This window comes from Paroedura picta, chromosome 17, assembly GCF_049243985.1.
Source record: "Paroedura picta isolate Pp20150507F chromosome 17, Ppicta_v3.0, whole genome shotgun sequence".
Classification (NCBI taxonomy): Eukaryota; Metazoa; Chordata; class Lepidosauria; order Squamata; family Gekkonidae; genus Paroedura; species Paroedura picta.
The window spans coordinates 21,650,879-21,663,457 of record NC_135385.1 but is presented as its reverse complement, the minus strand read 5'-3'; the positions used below and the strand labels follow the sequence as shown (position 1 = coordinate 21,663,457).

General features: G+C 47.5%; 1 protein-coding gene across 6 annotated transcripts in view; it reads right to left on the bottom strand.

Moving 5' to 3' along the window:
- Positions 1-12,579, bottom strand: part of SDK1 (sidekick cell adhesion molecule 1) — a 429,219-nt gene that overhangs the window by 165,446 nt on the left and 251,194 nt on the right. For all 6 annotated transcript variants that reach the window (XM_077316210.1, XM_077316213.1, XM_077316211.1 and 3 more), the window contains 2 exons: positions 4,565-4,648; positions 569-763 (listed from right to left, as the gene is read on the bottom strand). In XM_077316210.1, coding sequence (XP_077172325.1) covers positions 569-763; positions 4,565-4,648 — 279 coding nt within the window. The remainder of the gene's footprint in view (positions 1-568; positions 764-4,564; positions 4,649-12,579) is intronic.

Here is a 12,579-nt window from a genome sequence, read left to right as displayed (position 1 = left end):
CTCTAAGCTGCAACTGAAGGAGAAGCAGCAGCTGGTTTCTTATTTGCCACTTTTCACTACCCGAGTCCCAGAGCAGCTTACAGGGACCTTCCTCTCCCCACAGTAGGCACCATGTGAGGTCGGCGGGGCTGAGGGAGCTCTAAGAGGACTGCTCTGTGGAGAACAGCTACGAGAGAACTTGACTAGCCCAAGGGTGCCCAGCTGACTGCATGTGGAGGAGTGGGAAGAGGAAGGGAAGGTGATCGTAAGCCGCTCCAAGACTCCTTTGGGCAGTGAAAAGCGGGGTATCCAAAGCCAACTCTTCTTCTTTGTTTAGCAATCAGAGCAGTTGCAACAAATACACTAAAGAACACAGGCGATTAACATCATTAACCTTTTAAAAAAGTAACACAACCTTTTTTAGAAGACTCGAGATCTCTGTTGCGGTACCCTTGGCCGCCTGAGTGCGACAGTAGATGGTGTGGCAATGCAACGGTGGTACAGGTGGATGGTGGTGTGATGGTGGGAGGTGCCCCTGTCCCATCTCCCCCTTCCCTCTCAAGTCGTGTTGCGGCGGTCCAAGACTTACTGGTAACATCGAGGAAGGTGTAGCTCAGAACCTCCCCGACTTCGTTCCTCGCCACGCACTGAAAGATCCCGGAGTCGTCGGGCTGCAGCCGCTGGATTTGAAGACTCCCGTTGGCGAGGGCTTTGTAACGAGGGTTCAGTAGCTTGTGAATGGGGACGGCGTCCTTGTACCACACCAGCACAGGAAGTGGGGCACCTGCGCATGGAAGACAGACAAAAGGTTCTTGCGTTTGCTCATTTCCCACCACTTCCACTGCGGTTTGCTCATTTCCCTCCTTTCCTTGAGATACGTCCCTCATTGCAAAAGCGTTTTGGGTTTTTTAAATTATTCTGCTCTCACACATCAGTGACTCGGCAATAACGGAGCAGTGATGATGATGGCGACCACGAACAGGAATCATTGCGAGGGATACAACCACAACCGCTAAAATGCCAGGTTGCCCTGATCTGACTACCTTTTCAGTTTAATTGACTACTGCCTGAGTGATATTATGGGCACTTCCTGCCAGACGAATCTGTAGAATGCAACAGGCTCGAAGACAAACTGGCAGACTCTTGTTACATAGCAGCAGCCACTGCCAAACCAATGTGTTTTTTTTAATTCCGCACATCCAATCAGATCTCCGACACCTATAAGCAGAATTTATTCTCTCATGGTCCTAGACCAGTCATAGAAAAAACCATGCAAAATATGAGAGACAGCATCAAATAACATTACATGAAAACGGCAAAATCCCATTCATTAGCTATATCAAACAGGTTATGACTTTGGTATGAGCAGTACCGTTGTGTTTTAGCCATCTTTTCTGAAGCTTCGTTGCCAGTCAGCCAAACTTAACCACTTTAAATGTGATTTCTGGATTCTTATCTTCTAGCATTCTAACTAGATAAAACATTTTATCTGTCCCGGGTATTTGTGAACATACAGAGTCCATAAGGAAGTCACAAATTTGTTTATACAGCCGACATTCAAAAATTACCTGCTCCACAGTTTCAAGATTCTCAGCTCCACATATACATACATGATCCTCCCATGGCAACCCCCCAAATTTACCCTCTAATATGGTGGAGGATCAGGCATCATGTCTTAGGATGAAAGTTCTTCAATAACCAGGATTCTCTGAATTCTTTACATGGGCCATTCCTACCACTTGTTTGTACCACTTAAGATGCCTTCAAGTTTTGGATAGATCAGAAGCATTGCTAAGCAAAATTACCGTCTGGCCTTACCCACTTTCTAAAAAGTGGCGGGTATGAGGAAAGGCATCAGTGGGTGCTGTTGGATCAGCGGACACCATATTGTGGAGACCTGGCATAGCTTCCCATCGACTGCCCGGTCTGAACCAATGCGGAATACTGGATTAAAGCAATTACCTGTCACTGGATTTGACCAGTTTTCTAAATGCTTCTTGGAACAAGTCTTCATGTTGGCACACTGGAAGCAGAGTAGCTGCCACTCTTATTGTGAGCCTAGCCAGTCAATTTAACCTGTCGTGGTCAATCAAATTTGAAACGCTACAACAGGCAACTCCAAAAATGTAAACATTCAGGACTGTAATAACCTGCAACTTTCCCCCAACGTCCCAGCACAGAACGGAAGCAACATTGTTTCACTGAAGAATATACGGACAAATGCGGAAAAAGCCACGCTTTTTTTTTTTTTTAAGTCGGCAAGGGAGAGTGTTCGGCCGTCAAATTATGTTTCCGTACCAGGATGCAATCAGTTTGTGAAATCGCGTTCGAAGCTCGCTTCCATTTTTGCATGAATAATAAAGCCATCTCATAGCCTGAGAGAATCGTCTCCTTTTGCATGCAACATGTGCTTGTTTGACGCTGAGCAGATACGCGGCGCCCACTGTGAAAGGCACACAATTCTAATTTCACACCAGCAGCCCCATCGACAAAATCTGTGTACGTGTCTCATTGTCCAAATTCTCGGTGCAAATGCTGTGCGTCTCTCAAAACCACCCCCCCGGGGCAAGCACAAATTACCGCCCAGTAATGAGGAAACAGATGATGCAAAAACGGAATCGTCCTCCAGACGGCGGATGCGGGAAACGGTTTGAAACTCAAACAACGATGCTCCCGTTAGATTTGGTAAGAAAAACAACGCGGCAACAAAACAAAACAAACAATTAAAAAGAACTCTGGCGATTCTGTACTGTTTTTCAAATCCTCTCTGACCGCTTAAGATGTTAGCAAATGTTTTAATCATATCATCACTGGGAGAACTGTCTTCACAGTTCTAACGAACCTGCAAAACCGATCGTTTTATTTACGCTTCTCCGCATTTAGGGAGCTCTGAAGAGAGGCGCCATGTTTTAACCACTGCGTGCTATGACTGGCAACTACCAGTATGTTTCCTGGCGCCCATATTCTTCTTGAGTCTTGAGAAGAGACCTAAGACAGTCTCCCTCTGAGCCAATCAGGACACAGGAGGAGAATATTTGAAAAATATCAGGAACTATGCTAAATAGACATCTTCTCCAATGCCCCCTGCAGGGCATTCTTCATGGGCTTTTGATTCATGCATACTACAGATCTTGCATAGTTTAACACAGACAAGGATTCCAACTGGGCGAACACTCGGAGACCCCGCCCACAGCATCGCTGACATTAAAGAATCCAAATAATTGTTGGGATGTTTGTGTGGGCGATGCAAAAGAAAAACACATTGCATTATACGAATGTAAAACTTCAATTGCTGCTGAGAAGCAGGAAATGGAATTTGCCACCGAGGAGCCGAAGATCCTTTTCTAGCTAAGTAAAAAGCTGGCCCTTACAAGTTGTAATTTTATTTATAGTTAATCGTGTTCCGCTGAGTAAATTTAATTTTTGTCTCTTGTACTCACAGAGCACAAAGATTGCGTCAGTGGATTTTGTGCCAAGGAAGCCTGCAGGAAAGGTAAAAAAAAAAAAAATTGAAACCTCCCAGATGTTTATGATCTGGTTACCAAGGTCTCTCAGATACCCGGGGTTACTTGTCACCCCCTGGAGCTTTCAAGGGTGGTGGTCTGTGGCCAGGCTTGCCTCGCAGGGACTGGTGGGAGATTTCCTAGGATTGCAACTGGTCTCCAGGAGAAAGAGATCCCTTGGAGCAAATGGATGCTTTAGAAGGTGGATTTCTAAGACGTTATACCCCGCTGATGTGTGTCCCCTCCCCAAACCCTGCCCTTCTCAGGCTCCACCGCCAAAATCTCTAATATTTCCCAACCCAGAGCTGGCAGCCCCATTTGTCATTAGGTGGTCCTCTGGGAAGCTGCTGCAAATTTTGACTCCCCAATGAGTATCCAATACCTATGTTTGTAAACTTTATGTTTTGGGGTAACATAATGCACAAAGGGGCCCCAGGTCAGAGGCCCAAATCCACACAGGCTCAATTCTGTCTTGGTTTCCCTTCCTATCCTGCTCGCTGGATTACCTGTTGGGAGTTTTTTAATTGGCTGTCGACTGGACAGTACCTGCCTGCTTCCGTAGCATTAGGTCTGGGAAAGGCAATTCATTCTAAGTGGAATTATATATATTTTGATGGCTTCGGTAGAGTTCAAAAAGCCCTTCCAATTAAGATCGGACCGACACAGCTCCACCGCGGTGGTGTAGCTCCACTCGAAAAAGCCTCTGCAGCTGACATTTCCCCTCTCACTGTAAAAGGCTCCATCATTTTTAGAAACAAGAAGCTTTAACTGTTGCAATTATTGATTGTTTCTCCGCATCCCGAGTTATGGGTCCCAGAGCCGCCGTTTCGTTCCCATTAACTTGCTCGGCTCGAGCCGCTAATCCTGTTTGGCCAACCGTGTTTCTCCAGCTGATCTTTTCCAGGCCGGGAGCACGCATGAGAAGCAGGAGCCCTTCTGCCAGCGGATGAGCTTGGCGCACGTCTTTTGCACCGCGCTCCTTGCCGTTACACAAACTGACATTTAAAAAATGAATATGAAACCGTACAAATGGGGCGGGGAGGGAAGCAAACACACAAGCACGGCGGCTGGTTCAGACTTACCCATTGCCTGACACAGGATATCCACTGTCTTCTCCGCCTCGGCCACAATCCGGCTTTCTGGTTCAGCAGTAAAATATGGCGTCTCTTAAGGAAAGACAGACAAGGAGGGTCACTGACAGAATATATACATCTATGACAAATGGCAACAGGAATCCCTGTCAAATTCAGCCGAGGGTCTCAAGCTCTGCCATGCTTTGTGCTTATTTTATTTCTCATATGGCATGTGTGTAGTGTAGCCAGGAGGTCTTAAGATTGTCTAACGGCCAGGCCTGCCTCCACGTCATGCTCCTGGGATTCCCTGGAGGCCAACCCTCTCCAGGCACACCCAGTCTTGCCAGGGCCCATTCCACGCATGCTGGGTGATGGGCTTTCAGAGTGCTTTTGCAGCTGGATTTTCCTGTGCATGGAAAGCAATGGGCCGATCTCAGAAGCTAAGCAGGGTCGACCCTGGCTAGTATGTGGATTGGGCAGCTCAAAGGGCTTGGAGGAATGCCAGGGGTCAGGATGTGGAGAGAAGGCAATGGTGAACCACCTCCCAATCCCTCTTGCCTGGCTGCCCGACAGTCCTTGGATCTCCGGACTACACCACCCACAGGCCAGGCGATAAGTAAGCAAAGCAATATCGCGCAAAGACCTTCCACTGAGTTAAAACGGACAAGGCAGGGGATCTCAGTTGTTCAATCCACAGACAAGGGGTGAGCGTCTTCAATCCAGCTGATCATCCGCGGCCTACTTTGACTCCTGTTTCGGCTTTACGGCTTCTTTTCAGTCACAGCCTCATAAAGCAGCCTCAACAATGATCTGCGATGATGAATATGAATTGCAGAGAGCACTGAGCAACTGCCAATTTATATTTAGGGTTTTTCCACGCAGCAAATTAACATCGGAGCAGAGGGCGCTTTTTTCATTTTACGGGCGCGAATTGCAGAATATTTTAATTCTCAGCTTAGAAGAGCCATCCCGGGAGGTCCATAAAGGTTTTATTTACAATGCTGCGTTTCGTACTTCGGCATCCACACACCATCCCCGGAAGCTCGGGTGATAAAGCATCGTGGCGTCAAAAATAAATCTGCGTCGAGGATATAGCCCAACAGCTTTAATAAGAAACTTAACTGGAGTTTACTTTGGAACACCGCTCTCTTTGGACGTGGGAGAGGCCAAGTTGATAATACGGCCTCAATTGCCAGATGGAGTTGGGGGTAGAAGTCCTGAGGGCCTGGGGGAGGCACCCCATGCTGGTGCCACCCTGGATCTGTGGGCCTGCAGCCCTCTCTTCGGCCCTAGGGAATGAGCTCCTTATCCTTGTTTGGTCTCTGAACCTGTTAATTATTTTCATCAAGATGTTTACTAATTCACTGCTAATTGAAACTCTACATTAGGCTTTTTTTGGTGTGACACCCTGGGGTTTCTTCTGAATGGGTGGGAATTAATTTTGTACATATTTTTTTTTAAATTGTTAAACATTTACCGGGTGATGTGACCATATATGATCTTGTCAAGCTGCCTCCTCAAACGGCTCATGATGGGCCTGGAGCAGGTGGGATGGGGAGGGGCTCTGCTTCCCAGCCATATTCTATATGGTCACGCCACCTTTGGGGCTTCTTGAAGCCTGAAGGCTTCAGGGGTTTCTCAAGGGTATAATAGCTGGGAAAGGCTGCTCTGCCTGTAAGTATAAACTGGTAGTTCCCATTTGATTGTATCTGAGGAAGTGTGCTTGCCCACAAAGATTTACCCCCTGAATAAAACTTTGTTGATCTTTGAAGGTGCTGCTATACTTAGACTTTGTTCTTTTGACACAACGCCAACTAAATGGTGCTGATACAGGCAACACAAAAGCAAGAGGGGTTTGGGCATTATCTAACAACCAGATTTTGCATAAAGGTAAAGGTATCCCCTGTGCAAGCACCGAGTCATACCTGACCCTTGGGGTGACGTCCTCTAGCGTTTTCTTGGCAGACTCAATACAAGGTGGTTTGCCATTCCCTTCCCCAAGACCTTGCATAGTTCAAGGTTATTTCACCAACCATTGCTTGGTACCTGGAAAGCATTGCTTGAATACAAGCGTATCTGGGCGCCATGCCAGGGAGTCCATCCTCCACGGCAGCCGTGCTTCTCCAGGGGAACCAGCCTTGGTCATCTGGAGATGAACGGCAACAACAGGAGTTCTCCAGGCCTCCCATGGAGTCTGGCAACCCTTGTGGAGATATATGTGGAGTGAGAAATTCAGGAGGCCCTCACGATCCTCCTCTCCCTGAATACCACGTGTGCTTTGCAAATATTAAAAACATTCCCAATATTTATTTTCCCAGGCTACGCAGGAAGCAGAAGCCTCTCGAACATTAACCCGCAGAGTGAAACTAATCATCTCGGGTCTTTTGCAGGATTTACGGCTCTTTAATAATATACATGTCCAGACGTTATTGATCTCCAATGCTTAAGCCGATGATGCTTATTAAATACAAACAGTCTTATGTATGCGAGCTGTGAATAAAGTGACACTTTTATTGGGGAGGAAACACACAAACACACACACTCCAAAGAGCTGGAGATGGTTGAAAAGCCACGTTGGGCTCACCCTAATTACTTAGCCTTGGCTTTTGATCTGAAAGAGCATGACGGCTGTCCAAACAAAACAGCACGGAGGTGGCTTTCAGCTGTGTAGTGGACTAGATAATGCAGAGAAAGGGCATCCAGGTGCATGAAAAGCCCCAAAGACACTTGGACTAGGCTGGGTCTGTGGATCAGGGGGAGAGCATCGGCTCCACAGGGAGGAGGCCCCAAGTTCTGACGGTCCCCGGCATCTCCAGTTAAAAGGACCAGGAAGCAGGTGATGTGAAAAGACCTCTGCCTGAGACCAAAGTCAGCAGCCAGGGTGGGTAGAAAACACACCTTGGAGCCTCTCTCCCTCATTTGAGGGCTCTCAGAAACAGTGTGAAATTAGCCTCCCAAACAAGGAAGAAGTCAAACGTAAATGCGATGCTGCTACATCCCTTAGCCACAATAGTTAGTTGGAGGGCCAACACTCAAGGATGTAGAAAGCAAAAGACTGTGGCTCGGGATGAGGGATCTGCAGGACACAGAAACGAACCAAGCCCATTTGGGACAACTTCATTAAGGCTGTCATCGAAAGTGTGGCACCACTCATAACTGAAATCTATGGAATTACTCCAGAATTGACAGGCGGACCTGAATCCTGATGGCAACTAGGTTTTGGCCGCTCTGTGACACCGTGTTGGACTGGATGGGCCAGTGGCTGGATCAAATATGGCTTCTCTTATGTGCTTACACATGGGGCAGTGATGCTGTGTCTTCTTGGTGCCTGGGCAACCAGAGTGGGTGGGCTTCTGGAGTTCTGGCCCTGCTGGTGGACCTCCTAATGTCACCTGGGCTTTGGCCACTGTGTGATTAAAAGAGCGTTGGACTGGATGGGCCATTGGCCTGATCCAACATGGCTTCTCCAACTTTCTTATAATACTGATCCTCCACACTTCTACCACTTGCAAAGCAAGTCTTTTCCACTAGTAGCAATCTTTAAAAAAGAAAAACCACACATGCACCACAGATCCACCGGGACCGCTGTGTCATTTTCCTTAACTAAGCCAAGAGCATCTGTTACTCGAGGCTGATTGTCTGCTATTAAACACTGAGGCCTAAGTCCAAATGGGTGACCCGAAATGCAATAAGAGGCTGCCACAACCAATTACCTGCCCCACGAGACATCTATTTTACACTGACAATGCCTTAAACTGGACCAAATGCTCCTCTGAAAGGCCATTATCATCCCCTCCAAATGGACCACATTATTGAAAAGGCAGGGAACGAGGGCAGTTTGCTATTACGCCACGGGAGGATTTGAATTAACCCAGATCGGAACGGAAGGACACAACGCGAGAGTTTCATCCAGGTGGCACTGCTGCAACGCTCTGCAGAATTATACATGCCGACTGCAACACGGTGGCAGTGGCAGTTTTATGAGGTCGGGACAAACAATTTACTGTTTAATTAGCACCATCGCTGAGGTTAAGAGCAGATCAGATTTAGGAGGGCACCCTTAGCAAGGGCCAATAGGACCTGAGCATTCTTGTTTCAGGGCCAGGCATTCCTGAATTCGAGTCTCAGCTCAGTCCTCGGATTACACAGAGCATCCTACAGATGCCATGTTATCAACCATCTTAAATGGTGGCCTTCAAGCCAGGGATCAAGACCCTTAGCTTTTAAAGCCAGTCACTTCTGTGGCCATCACTACATCCTGTCACGTCACTCTGATGCCACGTGACTTCCTGTCACTTGTTTGCTGCTTAGCAGATCCCTTGTTCTGCAGGAATCCTGGATCTGAAGTTTAAACATTATCGATCCCAGTTAAGGGTCCAAAGAAGTCATGCCGAAAGGAAACAAACAAACAAAAAGGGTTACGTGCCAACAAGGAGGTCTGATTTTTGACTTGAAACCAGCCTATCCCCAAAACACACAAAGACATCATGGCTCTATGTGTGTACAGAAACAGGAGTTTGTGGATTCCGGGCCAAAACACTGTTTCTCTTTTATTCAGAATCACAGGCAATAAGGCCAATGATGCAGAAATTCCTCTCTTGGCGAACATCTTATCATACAGTCTGAGACTTGAGTTCAATGGGATCTTCTGTCCACATTCAAAAATGATCATTTTATATATAACTGCAGACCTTTCCCTAACAAAAGCTGCAGGCCCATGACCTTCCTTTCTAAATTACAGTTAATCTCAACTTCCAGCAAAGGGCAGAACTCTGTATTAGCTTTATACACGAGTCCTCTTGTGTGTCCTTGATAGCCTAGCTTTTGAAAAAACAAGGCCCGCTCTTCTGCTCAGATTGAATACGGCTTCCACCCATATGACTCATCCCTACATTTCCCCTATGATCACATTGGCTTCCAAATGAAGGTCAAGGGGGGAGAGTGATGCCCCATGGACCAAGCTGTGTCTGGAGCCAGGATTATTTATTAAACCATTTCTCTCCCACCCTTCCTCATGGTTCAAGGATGCCTCAACATGCCACGCAATGACCTATGACAGATTTTGAATTAGTGGATTCCTTGCTGTGAACAAGTCAACTGGTCTTCTCCTTGTCCTCCTTCAGTTCAAGTTCAAATCATGATTCTGGCCGTGTATTCAAAGAGATGCCAATTCTATCATGCAAGCTGATTGCTCCATACCGAAGGTTTACTCACGAAAGGGCAGAGAGCCCCTCGGTAGCTGTGGGAAAGGAGAATTCTCCGCTGTGTGGTCAATGGAGATGAAGCATGACTGCACAGCTCCCCCACCTTCTCCCACACTCCACAGCCAACCTGTCCTGAGTTCTTTGTAACTGGGCCTTTCTCTTCTCCCCCTTTGTCCCAGGTTTTTACTTTCAGCCACGGCCGGGGCTTTTAAAAAGCACCACTGTTCGTTTTATGAAGTGGCAGGGTTTCCTAAACTCCCGCTAAAACAGCCGTGCAAAACTAGCTATTTAGAATGATTATATGAAAGGTCCTGGGGGGGGGGGGGAGCTTTTGTCTAAGAATTAGTCCTCCTGCCGAGAGCAGCACTTAATCTTCAGATGGCCAGAGCAGAACAAATGCGGCCTTATCTAATCGGTAGCAAATCTTCTTCAAAGCAGCACGGTGCGAGATCGGGAACAAGCTACCCTTTAAAGAGTAAAACGATTGCGGTGAATAAAAACCAGAATTTGGAACCACCTTGGTTTTATCTTTCCTGGGACTATATGAAGACATCCCAGGGAAGGTTCTGCCACCCTTGTCGGGAAATTGCAGTGCAGCTACAGGTGAGTAATATCGCTGGTGCAACAAATGAAGTCTTGTATGAGGACTTCAGGCACACTTGGCCCTAGTGGGTCTGTTTATGCAAGAGGGTCTTCTGTTTTAGGGTGGGTGGCCTTGGCCAAAGAGGCTTGCTTGGCATGAAGAAGGCCCAGGTTCAAGCCCTGGGATCTCCGGTGAAAAGGATCAGGTGGAAGGTGATGGGAAAGATCTTGGCCTGAGACCTTGGAGAGCAGCTGCCTGCCTGTAGAGACAAGAGAATCCTTGACAGAACAACGCTTTGACTACGTACAAAGCAGCTTTGAGCCTCTTGTGGCGCAGAGTGGTAAGGCAGCCGTCTGAAAGCTTTGCCCATGAGGCTGGGAGTTCAATTCCAGCAGCCGGCTCAACGTGGACTCAGCCTTCCATCCTTCCGAGGTCGGTCAAATGAGTACCCAGCTTGCTGCTGGGGGGTAAACGGTAATGACTGGGGAAGGCACTGGCAAACCACCCCATATTGAGTCCGCCATGAAAACGCTGGAGGGCGTCACCCCAAGGGTCAGACATGACTTGGTGCTTGCACAGGGGATACCTTTACCTTTAAAGCAGCTTTGTGTCTACTGAAGGGCAATGGTACAGTAGAATACTCCTAAGGCCCAGATAGGCCTGGCATCTGAAGTGAAAGAATGAGATTATGAGCTGGCGTGGTTGAACGGGTTACTGTATATGACCAAAAGATCAACATATGCTTCTGATTTATGCAGTTGGGGCAGTAAGATGGTCCCATTGGTGGATCACTGGATATCACCTTGCTTTGGATACTGTGCAACACAAGAGTGTCGAACTGGAGGGGCCACTGCCCAGATCCTACATGGCTTCTCTTATTTCTTATGTCTAGGGCAGTGATGGACTGTATTCTTGGTGCCTGGGAGTCAACAGTGGTGGGCTTCTGGAGTTCTAGCACTGCTGGTTGACCTCCGGGGGGCACCTGGGCTTTGGCCATTGTGTGACAGAGTGTTGGATTGGATGGGCCATTGGCCTGATCTAACATGGCTTCTCTTACATTTTTATGTCTGGGGCAGTGATACACTGTATTCTCAGTGTTTGGAGGGCTGCAGTGGGAGGAATTCTGGAGTTCTGACCCCGCTGCTGGTGGACTTCCAAAGCTATCATTTTCTCCAGGGGAACTGATCTCTTTAGTCTGGAGATGACACATCATTCCTGGGGATCCTCAGGTTGCACCTGGAGGCTGGGATCCATAGCCGGGATCCAAAAGTGGCTTGTGAAGCCTCTGCAAGTGGGTCACAGGTGAACTCTCCCTAATGGCTACCCTGACTTTCCCATTCCTCTCTTCTGTATTTCAGCAACGGAGATCTGACCTTAGTAACAGTATCTTTGGCCAGCTTTGGATGGGCCATCATAGCAAGTAAATGTGGACTTACCATCCCCAAAAAACTGGGAACCACTAATGCAACGCACATCTCTATGCGAACCAAGCTTGCTAAAAAAAACGTTCTTCCGCTTCCCTCTACAAAGTGCCAGTTGTCCCTGAGCGTTGTCTGTTGGCGTCCATTGCAAATATTTTACATGCAGAAATGGGCAGTCATAATCGAGTTCTTAAGTGCTACGAACACAGATTTTAATAATGCAGGCCAGGAAGGAAACACAGGAGGAAACATCCTTTGGCGAGCGGAACTTTCTATCCTTTTCGATTCTCATCAACACCCTCCCCTCAGTTCGGTCCCCTCACTAATGACGAAACGGCTCTGTGCCCTGGTGGGGCTCTCGACCTTTGAATGGATTAGCAGAGACTCTGCTAGCTTCCTTTCCTGCTAGGGATCCCTCCCCACCTGCTTCGGGCCAAGTGCATAAGCAACAAATTGTACATGCAGAGCTGGCCTGCAGAGTAGATGCCTGCAGGGGCTTGTTCCACAAACAGCACTAACGAAAGTATCCAAATGGTTACTGATTTCTTTTCATCCCTTTGCTTGTATCTCAAGCACTTTTCTGGACGTCATTTACCCCCAGCCCCTACTGATCTGATACAAGAAATAAATAAAACATCTAAAAATTCGGGCATCGGGCAACGCATCAAAGGTGTCATTATGACTTTTAAGATGTTCCCCTAATGCTCGAAGTTGTTGGGTTTTTTTTCCCTCCCCTGTTTTATCTGAGCTCTGCCGACAGACCATCTGCACAGGCAGAAACGGGGCTTGAAATACTGCAGTAGGCAAGTTCTGGTG